Source organism: Kogia breviceps, chromosome 18 (genome assembly GCF_026419965.1).
Source record: "Kogia breviceps isolate mKogBre1 chromosome 18, mKogBre1 haplotype 1, whole genome shotgun sequence".
In the NCBI taxonomy this organism is placed as follows: domain Eukaryota; kingdom Metazoa; phylum Chordata; class Mammalia; order Artiodactyla; family Physeteridae; genus Kogia; species Kogia breviceps.
This window is the reverse complement of record NC_081327.1, coordinates 3,124,393-3,136,683: the sequence shown is the minus strand read 5'-3', so window position 1 is coordinate 3,136,683 and position 12,291 is coordinate 3,124,393. Positions and strand designations below refer to the sequence as shown.

The window sequence follows — 12,291 nt, the reverse complement described above, 5'->3', positions numbered from 1 at the left end:
TTCTATTGCTGTCTCTTTCCTGGCCTCTCCACCCCTTCCTCAAAGGCTGAGGAATGATTTGCCGGATTGGATAGGCATCACGGCTCAGCCCTCCAGCCTCCCTCCTCTTGGAGCCAGCTAGCCTAGTGTTCTGACCTGCTGCCTGCACCCAAGGGGAAGGACTGCACTTGCCCAGTACTGCCTATGACCAGACACAACCACATCCAATGCTGGGTGAAGTGGCCGCAAGAGCAATGCCGCTTTCTCGTATCTGCTCTAAAAGTGATACAGGATATATGTTATCTCCAATTCTTGGATCCTGTAGCTACCTTTCGATTTATCCTGAATTTGGGAAGGGGAGTGAAAAAATAACCAATGACCAGTAAATTTACAAGTAAATTCCACAGGAGAGGAATTAGTCTGGCATTAAATGGGTCTAGGAAACCAGGATACAGGGAGGAGGGGCACAGCTTTGGAATTGGCCCAGGACTAAATTTTGGCTATGAACTTGGCCACGGATCAACCACCCTGGGCTCAGCTTCCTTGTCTGAAATATACCACCGGTCAGGACTCTTGGTTGTAAAGGAAAGCTCCTTTGGCTAAACTGAAAAGGAATTTATTAATGGAGGCGAGGCAGTTTCCCTCTGTCCCCGCTCGCCCCCCAATCTCGGAGGCTGGAGAAAAGGCTTAGCTCTTTCGGGACAAAGCCCACGCCCAACCTCGGCCTGCCCCAGGCACCCAGAGTGACCACTAGCCCTGGCGCGGTTAGTACAGCGGGACCTCCAGCACGTGCTCCCGCCTTCTCTGGTCGCACGGCGAGCTCTGATTGGCGGAGCTGAAGTCACGTAATGCACCCGCCCCCCCGCAACCCGCACGTCCCGCCGGGAAAGAACTTGGCTTCCGCTTTGGGCTCAGCAGCACGGGTGTCTAACGTTGAGAATCCTCAAACAGAGGAGTAGTTACGGAGACGGTGGGGGCCAAAGAGGAGGAATATCCCATACATTCCTTCTCCAGCGAGGCCAGGAGGATGAAGGAAGACGATGGCTCTGGACTTTAGATAGCAACATTTTTATTATTCTCAGGTTCCGCCCGCTGCTGTTCCCTCCATGGCTCCCCATGTCCTCTAAGATCGTACCCCTCCTCCCCAACCAAAGCACTCTCCAGGGGAGGTGACAAAGGTGGCAGTGAAGGAGGTGGTGGAGGAGAAACACCTTTACTGGAAGACCAGTGTGGACACGAGAAGGGGGAATGGAGTGAGAGTGCGCGAAAGGTGGTGTCCAAGGAGCCAGTGCCTTTTTCAGCGCCCCTCCTGAGGGCTGAGAAGAGACGGGCTGACACGCCCCGGCACCAACAAGGCCCCGCTCTCCTTTGGAAGAGGGCCTCGCGGGTGAGGGGGGGGTCAGGAGGCCTGGGGTTCCCACAAAGAGCGGGAGAGAAGCAACCGGGTTTCACCGATCCATGCTGTCGTCCGTCGGGGTGGAGAAACAGGTCTGTAGCAACTTTTCGCAGAACTCCAGCTCCTCCTGGATTGGGGTGTGAGATTGGGAGCCCTGAGTGCAGAGGCCACCCCCTGCCTTCACCAGCTTTGCTCGCAGAAACGGCTCCTCTTCCCTCCCACCCACCACCCCAGAAGCTTCCTGTCTCACCCCACTGGTCTGTCCTCACATCAGCCCCTCCAGCCTTTCCTAACTCGCAGAAATGACCAACCTCGATTAATCCCTACTTAAAACCCCTTCCATGGATACAAACTCCAGAGACCAAGAAAGAAGCACTGATAGATTGAACCACATGAACATAAAAGGTATCTGCGTAGCAGAAAGATGCCAGAAACAAAAGTGAAAGAAAAACAACAATTTGGGGTAAAAAATATTTGCAACTCATCACAAACGGCTAACATACTTAATACTTAAAGAGCTTGTGTGTGTGTGTGTGTGTGTGTGTGTGTGTGTGTGTGGTACACGGGCCTCTCACTGCTGTGGCCTCTCCCGTTGTGGAGCACAGGCTCCGGACGCGCAGGCTCAGCGGCCACGGCTCACGGGCCCAGCCGCTCCGCGGCACGTGGGATCCTCCCGGACCGGGGCACGAACCCGCGTCCCCTGCATCGGCAGGCGGACTCTCGACCACTGCGCCACCAGGGAAGCCCAAAGGTTATTCTTTTAGCAGAGTTGATAGTAGTGAAAGCGTGGAAACAAACTCCAAGAGGATAGAGCCACAGGCACTGACAGGAAACGCACTCATGGATGTGTTACAAAAGGGAATGTGGCGAGAGCAGAATTGCGGTCAGAACAGGCTGAATCTACACAACATGAAGAGAGGAAGAGGGAAAGAATTGATACGTACATTTCCTTGTATGTGCACAGACTATCTTAGGAAGGCCACAGGAAGAACTGGGTGGATAGAAATAGGGGTAGGAGGGAGACTTTTCACTGTTTATCCTCTCGTGCATCTTGAATTTTGAACCACATGACTATGGGGCCTATTCAAAAAGCACCAGTGTAATTTAATGTAACTCTACACAGGGCCCACAAAAATACCTACAAAAGAGGACTGGCTAAATCACGATGTAGTCACTTTAGAGAATACTATGCAATTATAATATTGAATTACACTGAAATTAAAGCACACCTCTATTGACATATCTGGAAAGAGTTCTAAGACAGACGCATAGGGGAGAAAGAAGGCCATGTGAAAACACAGGCAGAAATCGGAGTGACGGCTGTATACGTAAGCCGAGGAGCGTCAAGGCCTGCCAGCAACTAGTAGAAGCTGGAGGAGGCGAGGAAAGATTCTTCCCTAGAACCTTCAGAGGGAGCGCGGTCTTGCTGACACCTTGACTTCAGACTTCTGTTCCCCAGAACCGTGAGAATACATTTCTGTGTTAAGCCACCCAGTGTGTGGTACTCTGTTACAGCAGCTCTAGGAAACAGATGCACCACCTTACCCAAAATATCACAGCCCACCATTCTCTAACCCCTCGCTGGTTTACTTTTTCCTCACTGTAGTTCTGACTTCCTCGTGTCATATTATACACAACAGTATATGTTAAATTATATAGATACATATTACACGTGTGTATAGATAGATAGAAATGTATGTATCTGTAAATATGTATTTGTGCGTATGTTTGTCTACATTTTTATCTGTTACCCCAGGAGCCCCATGAGAACCAAGGCTGTGTCCCTTTGCTCCTCACCAAATCTCCAGTGCTCAGGTTGGGACCTGGCACATGGGTGACCTGCCCCTGATGGAAAAATGAAGGTTTCCACAGATGTATACGTACGTGAAACTTCTCACGTGGCACACTTTCAATTAAGGTAAATTTTACCTCAATAGAGCTGTTAAAATTTGTTTTGGAAACACAAAAAAGGCATGTTGGCCGGTTCACACGAGGCTTCCCTCTCCAGGTTGGTCTCCTGGTCTGGTACCAGGATCTGGCACACCAGAGGCTCAGGGAACAAACACGTGGATGCATCAAGCAAGGACGCCTCAAACCACAGGCCGGACAAGGGCCGGGGCTTCCCCTGCCCCCCCACGGGCACACATCTCCACGGGTTCCCGTGACGAGGTCAGGGGGCGAGCCCCTGGGGGCGGACACTCTACCTCTCCCAGTCAGCCCCGCTCCTCACACCCAGTGCCCAGTGCCCTTCTGTAAACACCTGATGGTGTCCACAGAGGAACGGTCTCAGCAGAATGGAAGTCTCAGGAAGCTGGCACCTTTGCTGAGTCCAGCGTTGCTGAAGCACCAGCGTCTGGGCGGTACTATAACGGCTGGATAAATTACTTAAAAGTTAACTAAATCACTTAATCCTTTAATTAATTAAATAACTACTGAATTTGTAATTAGTTGTTCTGTATCACTTATTTGTTACTTATCTATTTAAATATCTGAGTTGTTACTTTTCACTTGTTACTCAATGTCTATATAATTAATATCTAATGAGTTATCACTTATCTTACTTATCTATTTAACTATTTAGTGAGTTATTTATTGCTTGTTATTTATCATTTGTTACCCTTTATCTAATTAAATAGCTAATGAGTTGCTATTTATCACATTAGTTACTTACCTATTTAATCAAATATTTAATTTGTTGTTATTGATCATTTACTTATTTATCAATCTAATAAATACTTAAATATTTGAATGATATGACGTAAACAACAATGTTAAATAATTTGGATAATAATTAGATGAGTTTGGGGGAATTCCCTGGCGGTCCAGTGGTTAGGACTCCATGCTTCCACCGCAGGGGGCACAGGTTCCATCCCCACTTGGGGAACTAAGCTCCCGCAAGCTGTGAGTCATGACCCCCCCCCCAAAAAAATTAAATGAATTCGTTAACTCTTTAACTCTCAAAACCCTGAGCTTCTGGCTCTCCTTGCAATCCCCCTGGTGTTAACACAGCACCAGGCACATGGGAGGGGAGCAACAAATGTTTGCTGAATGATGACTAGAGAAGCACAGGAACTGCAAAGAGGATGTAAACAAAAGTGTGGGCGAAGAGACCACAGAGACCCAGAAGGCAGGCACCAGGCCGGCCCCTCCCGCAAAAGACGGGCCAGGTCCCCTGGGCCAGCGCCACCCCCCCCCCCCCCCCCCGCCAGTACCTGGTACTCCTGGTGCTGCTGCAGCAGCTGGCGCCGGTGCCGCAGAAGCTCCTCCAGGCCCAGCTCGGGCTCCCGGCACTCCCGCACACCCTGGGGGAAGTCCGTCACCAAGCTGCGGGGACAGGAGAGCCGCCCCTGGGACCTCGCTCTGCACAGCACCCCGAACCACAACCACGGGAGCCCGGGCAAGCCGCACACTGGGCCTCGGGTTCCCCACCTGCAACGAGGACTTCACTCCTGTCCCTGCCCCAGCCCAGGGACTACACAACAGGGCACTGAGCACAGCGCCCAGCCCGGAGCCGACGGCACACGTCAGAGCTGCTGCCCGCTGGTCCAGCTGCCCGCTTCGGCCGTGTTTTAAGACGCGAATCTGCTAGTACTTTGTGTGGGGGGTGGGGGAGTATGAGTGAAAGGAAGACTCCCCCCCTCCTCCCCAGGCTGCTGCAGCAGCCCCCAAAGCTGAGGAAACTGAGGCTCAGGGCGGGCCAGCACCGTGGCTCCTGCTCCTCTCTGACCCTAAACCCTCTGGGGCCCCAGCGCACCTGCACAGGGCTCCAAGCACGTGCTCGTGGAAGGGGCTGTGTTCTGTCCGGACGAGGGCCACCAGCTGCTGGACCATGCCCATGGAGCACAGGGTCCCTGCGGAAGGGCCACGGGGTCAGAGGGGCGGTCCCTTCCCCCGTGCACTCCCCGCCAGGAGCCACCCCAGCTCCCTGCCCTGGCCGCCCCACCTTTGTGTTCAGGGTGGCCCACCAGCAGGTTCTGCAGCAGGAACGCCGACTTGACCTTGAGCTTTTGCACCTGCTGCTGCATAGCCCGCATCAACACAGAGAAGCCGTCCAGGCGGAGGAACTGCAGCAGCCCAGCCTCCTGCTCCCGGACCAGGCCTGGGGAGGGGGAAAGGCAGGGCCTTGAGGTGACAGCCACCACTGCCACCATTATCGTCACCATTATCTCACCACCAACATCATCACCGTCACCATCATCACCATGACCATCCCCGTCCCCAATAATCCCCATCACCATCACCACCATCATCACCCATATCATCATCACCACCATCACCACCATAAATACCACAACTATCACCATCAAGACCTTCGCCTTCATCGCCATCCTCATCATCATCGATTTCTATGGGTCCGTGCTTCGCAAGCATTACCTTTAAGTATTTTTAATTTAGGGACTTCCCTGGTGGCGCAGTGGTTAAGAATCCGCCTGCCAATGCAGGGGACACGGGTTCGAGCCCTGGTCTGGGAAGATCCCACATGCCGCAGAGCAACTAAGCCCGTGCGCCACAACTATTGAGCCTGTACTCCACAGCCCGCAAACCACAACTACTGAAGCCTGAGCGCCTAGAGCCCGTGCTCTGCAACAAGAGAAGGCACTGCAATGAGAAGCCCGTGCAGCGCATGGAAGAGTAGCCCCCGCTCGCCGCAACTAGGGAAAGCCCGGGCGCAGCAACAAAGACCCAACGCAGCCGAAAATAAAAATAAATTAAATAAAAAAATAAAATAAAATAAAAAATAAATTAAATAAATAAATTTTTAAAATAAATAATAAAAATAAAAGGCCTCAGCCATAAGAAAAAAATGAAATTTTGTCATTTGCAACGACATGGGTGGACTTGGAAGTATTATGCTCAGTGAAATAAGTCAGAGAGAGAAAGACAAATATGGTATGTTATCACTTATATGTGGAATCTAAAAAATAAAACAAACTCTTGGGGGACTTCCCTGGTGGCACAGTGGCTAAGACTCCACGCTCCCCACGCAGGGGGCCTGGGTTCGATCCCTGGTCGGGGAACTAGATCCCACACGCATGCTGCAACTAAGAGGTCACATGCCATAACTAAGGAGGCTGCCTGCCACAACTAAGACCCGGAACAACCAACCAAATAAATAAATAAAATATTTTTTTAATACAATAAAATAAAACAAACTATTGACTATAACAAAAAAGAAGCAGATTCCCAGATGTAGAGAACAAACTAGTGGTTACAAGTGAGGAGAGGGAAGAAGGGAGGGACCAGACAGGGGTGGGTTTTAAGAGGTACCAAAAAAGAGGAAAAAAAAAAAGATAAAGGGCATTGAATTGATAGTTCCTGTAGCTCCTGCCTGGCATCCGGGATTGCATTCTCTGGGAGAAGCTGACTGCCCAGCTTGAGTTGTGATGACACTCAAGCAGCCCCCGAGAGGACCCCCCATGACAAGGAGCGATCGGGGCCCCAAATGTCAACAGTGCCAAGCCTGAGAGCCCTGAGGGGCCTCAAAGCACTCAAGCTGGGCCTCGTCCCGTGTCGGGAGGCTCTGGCTCTCTGAGCAGCAGCAGGTGTGGCAAGCTCACCGCTCTGTCCCCGACGCCCAGCAGAGCCCCAGCAGGTGCTGGGGATACACGAACACACGCGGCCCCCCTCCCTCTGCCCCGAAGTAGATCCGGAAGCTGGCACCGGCCCTAGGGACCCGAGCCCCTCCCCGGCAGCCCCCGGGACACTCACAGGAGATGGCGAAGAGGGCCTTGACGCGCACAGCATCGCAGGGGTCTCGATCCAGCAGGCGCAGGAGCTTGCGCAGGGCGCCAAGGCCCAGCACCTGCTCCTGGATGGCTGCCACGTTCTGGCTGCACGTGCCGATGAGCTGCGCCGCCCGCCACCGCAGCCCCGCAGGCCCCGCCTCCAGGTAGCGGCCCACCAGCAGGTGCATGCCGGAGAGCTGGCAGAAGTCTATGTGGAGAGAGGGCAGCAGACAGGACAGGTGTGATGGGCTGAGCTGTGTCCCACCGGATTTACACTGAAGCCCTAACCCCCAGGACCTCAAGACATGTCTCTATCTGGAGACAGGGCTTTAAAGAGGTGAGAGGTGATTAAAGTGAAACGGTGTCATGGGCTGGGGCCCTAATCCAATGTGACTGGGGCCCTTATAAAAAAGAGGAGATTAGGACACAGACATGCACGGAGGGAGGACCACAGGAGGACAGAGCGAGAAGGCCCCCATAGACAAGCCAAGGAGAGGGGCCTCAGAAGAGATCAAGGCTCGGACTTCCAGCCTCCAGAACTGTGAGGGGAGAGCTTCCTGTTGTTTAAGCCCCCAGTCTGTGGTGTTTGTTCCGGCAGCCCAACTGGACAAATACGCCAGGTGAGGCCGAGGGGAGCCTGCCTCCAAGGGCTGGCTCTCCCCAGGCACCCAACTGGGGGTCTGTCCAAGGCCAGTGCGTCCCAGCAATGTCAGCATTTGGAGGGTCAGGGTCCCAGGCTCCAGCCCCCTAAATGCCAGTTCCGAGCCCCAGTCTTTGTGACAATCAGAACATCCCCTGTGCGAGGAGAACACACCACACCAGACGTCCGCAAACTGCAGCCTACCACCTGTTTTCTGTATTGGTGAGCTTGGCGGTTCTTCAACAAGTTAAATACAGAGTTACCCTGTAACAACTCTTATATATATATATCTAAGAGCATCGAAAGCAGAAACTTGAACACGTGCTTGTACACCAGTGTTCACAGCAGCATTATTTACTATAAACAAAGGGGGAAGTGACCCAAATGCCCATCAGCTGATGAACGAATAAACAACGTGGAGCCCATCCACACACCGGCGTCTCCGTCAGCCACAAAAAGTAATAAAGTTCTGATACAGCTACGACATGGAAGAACCTTGAAAACATCACCTTCAGTGAAGGAAGCCGGTCACAAAAGGCGACATATTCTATTATTCCATGTACCTAAAATGTCCAGAACAGACAAATCCACACCATCAACGAGCACACCACACCCCTCCAAGTGGAAGTGACCACTCACCCTTCTACTGGCTCCTCGGCATTTAGAATAAAACCCACAGCGCCAGCCTTGGCCTGTGAGCCCCTCTATGCCCAGCGTCACTTCCTAGGCCTCACCCCTCACTCACTCTGCTCTGCTGGCTTCACTGCTGTTCCCACACAGGCCGGGCAGGTTCCCACCTCAGGGCCTTTGCACTGGTCACTCCCTCTGCCTGGAATGCTTTTCCCAGAGCGAATCCCATGACTCACGCCCGCACTTCACGGCTCTCATCGAATGTCACCCCTCGGGGAGGCCTTCTCTGACTGCCCCATCCAGGACCACCTCCTGCCTCTTACTCTAGGGAGTAGCAATGGACTCCCAGCAGACGAGGGTGAAATGGTCAGACTCAGAGAGCATCGGGGAGGTGGTGGACTGAACCTGGCGCCATCGCTGCTCCTGATGGCCAGTGGACCAAGCAGGGAGGGACGGGGCAGTCTCACCTGGCGCCCGACTGGAGGGGTGAGGCTGGGAGGCTGGGAGGAGGCTGGTTGTGTGGTCCCTGAGACAAAGGACGAGGGCTGGGCTGCAGCAGGACCCAGGGCTGAGGAGGAGGAGGCCAGAGGCAGAAGGGACAGGACCCTGGAGGCCGGGGGCGGGCTGGAGCGGGCCTGGCTGTACCTGCCGCGTTGTCCATGTTCTCGCACAGGTCGGCCAGCAGCTCCAGGGCGCCCTCGCGCTCCTGCTGGTCGGCAGCCAGCTCGGCCTCGCCAGCGGAGGGGGGCGTGGGCTGCGACAGCCCCCGGAGGCACTCCTTCATCCGCTCCACCTCTTCGCGCTGGCCCCGGAAGGCGGCCGACATGGCCTCCTGCAGCCACTGGCGCCTCTGCGGGGGGAGGCGGAGCGGGAGGGTGGGGGAAAGAAGCAAACCTCATCAATAATCAACTCAGGAATAACAGTCATTAATAATAACAGCCAACATCTGAGAACGGAGTGTCCTTCGATCAACACGTGCCTACCGGGCACCTTCTCCACTGACAGACTCTTTTCTAGACGCTAGATCTACGGAGAGACTGGCTGTGGGGCGGGAGAGAAAAAGAGGGGTCAGGGACACCTAGCTTTTCGTCCTGAACGACTAGAAGGAGATGGGGAGGACCGCAAGAGAAGCAGCTGTGGAGTGAGAGGAGTAGAGATTAGAGCTCATTTTTGAACTTGTAAAGTTTGAGGGATCCATGACACACCCAAGGCCAAATATTGAGTACGCTGCCTGAAGTTCAGGGAGGAGGTCCAGCCTTGATCTCAACCTCGAGGATTTCTCAACCTCGACCCTGCCGACACCTTGGGCTGGATTGTTCTGTGGTGGGGGTCGTCCTGTGCACTGTAGGAGGTCGAGCAGCATCCCTGGCTTCCACCCACCAGATGCCAGTAGCACTGCCCTCACCTCCCACTCCCACCAGCCCCACCAATTTGCGAGAACAAGAAATGTTTCCACCCATTGCCAAACGTGGTTAAAACTGCCCCCCCAGGAGAGCACCATTGGCCTAGAGATATAAATTTGAGAATGATCAGAGGAAAGCGTCAACGTGAGATCCCACAGTAAGTGAGGGTAGAAGAGAGAGTCCCGGTGTGCTCCATGGCTAAGAGGCTGAACCAACAGAGGAGATGGGGAAGAAAAGCCAGTGGGTGGAATGAAAAGCAGAAAACCACGTTGTTCCAGATGCCAAAGGAAGAAAGAACTCAAGGGGAGGGGGTAGTAATCAAATGCTGCTAGTAGGTCAAATAAAATAAGCGCTGAAAACTGGCCGCTGGTTTTTTGTTTATTGCCCAGGCTCCGTGGTCACTGTCCTGGAGAAATTTGGGCAAGATGTTAATCTTTCTGGGCCTGTTGCCTACCTCAGGGTCCTAGAGGTTCAATGACATCATAGATGTAACTGAATTAGCACCATATTTTGTATACTGTAACTGTCATCGCCAACTAAACATCATGTATAACAAATATTGCTATTAATCTCCAAAACAACCTTCCATGGTTAAGGATTACTGTTATTCCCACTTCACAGATGAGAAAATGGAGGCACGGAAAAGTGCGACTTGCCCAAGGTCACACAGTCAGCCATCCACAAAGCCTTAAGTCAAACCTAAGTGGTCTGTCCACAGAGCCTGTGTTCTTAATGAGAATATCCTGCTGCCTTCAGGAGCACGACCTATGTGCCAGGTGCTATGTTGAGCCCTACTTCAACTGGAACCTCAGAACTAGAACTACCCTGTGAAGTACCACTGGTTTTCTTGTCATCAACATCAACTTGCAACTAAAGAACCCGACGCTCAGAAACATGAAGTGACATACCCAAGGTCACACAGCTGTATGATGCTGAACCCACGACTGTCTGGCTCTGGAGAGCCCTTGCTTTTTCTTTTTAGCATAAGACTCTCTGCCTCCCAGCACAGTGCAGGGATCCAGGGATCTGACCTTCTGTCTACAAGAACCCTATCGAGCACAAATACAGTCTACTATGCCTTCACAGCGGGACTCCCGCCCCTCCCCAGATATCTGTCCCCACGTCCCTCACCCCAGCTTCTTGGGTCCCCACCCTTTACCTCCTCACTCATGGGTTCCGGAGGGGGGTCTGGCTCTTCAGAGCCCGCCGTGATGGCCATCTGCAACAGGCCTTGGAGGTTTCGCGGTGGCGGGGGATTGCCGGAGCCGCCTGCGGGGGAGCCGCTGCCCCCTGACGAGCAACCCTGGGAGGCTGGGGGCAGCGCCAGGGGAAGGCGACTGCTCCCAGAGCCTTGGTTCGCCATGGGCTGTTTGCAAAGAAGGGAAGAATGTGTTGGGGTAGGGGATGGTCCCCGCGGAGGTAGCTCTGATGTCCTGGCGGGTCGATTCCTGGGGGTCTGCTGATAAGGTGGCGTTTTAGGGGAGCTCCGCGGCCGCCCATGACCCCAAACCACTCTGCCCACACCCCCTTTCCCCACAACCCTCTTTTCTTGCCCCACAACCCTCTTCTCTTCCCCCATACCAACAGGACCCTTCTCCCAAAGTCACAAGCTCCTCCTTCCTCCTTAGCAACAGGCCCCACCCCACTCCCTAGCAACCCCCTACTCCATTTCCACGGCAGTCCTTCCCGTCTCTTAGCAACCCCACTGTCCAGCCTTCAGAGCAACAAGCCCTCCCTGGGGTCTTCTTAGCAACAAGTCTCCTCCATCCTCTCCGAAGAGGGGAGCCTGAGCGGGGCGGACCTCACCTTCCCGGGCCTCGTGTCGCCGCCGCTATTAAAGACAAACCCGCCCGCACCTGACTATGCTGGGCGCCGCCATATTAACCGGAAATACTCACGGTCTCGCCCGGAAGTTCCCGGCGCAGCCACCCAACTAAGGGCCGTACCTGGGGCGTGAGGCTACTTCCCCCGGCTCTTAAGTCCTTCCCACCTGGCGGGATACTTCGCTCGGCCCGGCCCCTCACCTAGGCCACGCCCCTCGTGCTCACGCTCTCGTGTAAGCCCCTCCCCCTGCCCGGATCCCGCCCCTAATGAGCCCCTCCTCCTCATTTCAAGCTCCACCCTGCCCTGGTGTAGGCCCCGCCCCCAGGTCTGGCTCCGCCTTGGCTAGACCCCGTCTATACCCACGCACCCTGTCCCAGTTCTAAACTCTGCCCCTCGCTGCCACTTAAGGCTCCGCCCCTGTTCTAGGCCTTTCGCCCTCTCCCAGCTAAACCCCGCCCCCGTGCCCGTGCACCCGTTGCTCCCCGTTAAGCCCCGCCCTCTTCGTGGCCCCGCCCCACCCCGTGGTAGCCTGTAGCGAGGGTCCCGGCACTCTCGGGGCGTTTTCCTCTGCACCTGGGTCCCGATTCCGTCTCTTACTGGAGCCCTGGGTTCTCATCACTAATACCTGACCCAGGCAGAGTTTGGCCTGTCCCACCCCCTTCTTGGCCTCAATTTCCCCTTTCGTCATAGGAG

General features: G+C 54.1%; 1 protein-coding gene across 9 annotated transcripts; it reads right to left on the bottom strand.

Moving 5' to 3' along the window:
- Positions 1-1,031: 1,031 nt before the first annotated feature.
- HSPBP1 (HSPA (Hsp70) binding protein 1) lies at positions 1,032-12,038 on the bottom strand. 9 transcript variants are annotated; one of them, XM_067018942.1, is made up of 9 exons: positions 11,721-11,823; positions 10,934-11,140; positions 9,017-9,221; positions 7,085-7,309; positions 5,319-5,474; positions 5,130-5,226; positions 4,588-4,699; positions 2,320-2,366; positions 1,032-1,502 (listed from the first exon to the last, which is right to left on the bottom strand). In XM_067018942.1, exons 2-8 carry the CDS (start codon positions 11,135-11,137, stop codon positions 2,346-2,348), a joined length of 1,020 nt encoding a protein of 339 aa, XP_066875043.1. In that variant the 5' UTR covers positions 11,138-11,140; positions 11,721-11,823; the 3' UTR covers positions 1,032-1,502; positions 2,320-2,345. The 9 variants fall into 9 exon arrangements, with proteins under 9 accessions (XP_066875043.1, XP_066875042.1, XP_066875044.1 ...); XM_067018941.1 differs by lacking the exon at positions 11,721-11,823 and adding an exon at positions 11,581-11,678; XM_067018943.1 differs by lacking the exon at positions 11,721-11,823 and adding an exon at positions 11,581-11,655 and having other exon boundaries at positions 10,934-11,233.
- Positions 12,039-12,291: the final 253 nt, after the last annotated feature.

What these genes read in the sequence shown, in the direction of transcription:
- HSPBP1 (XM_059044186.2), bottom strand. Translation starts at nt 11,137, where the DNA reads ATGGCGAACCAAGGCTCTGGGAGCAGTCGCCTTCCCCTGGCGCTGCCC. An exon ending in GGCCCTCTTCGCCATCTCCT is followed by an intron (nt 5,475 to 7,084) that starts GTGAGTGTCCCG and finishes CCCCCTCCCCAG; the next exon opens with GCCTGGTCCGGGAGCAGGAG. An exon ending in GTGCTTGGAGCCCTGTGCAG is followed by an intron (nt 4,700 to 5,129) that starts GTGCGCTGGGGC and finishes CTGTCCCCGCAG; the next exon opens with CTTGGTGACGGACTTCCCCC.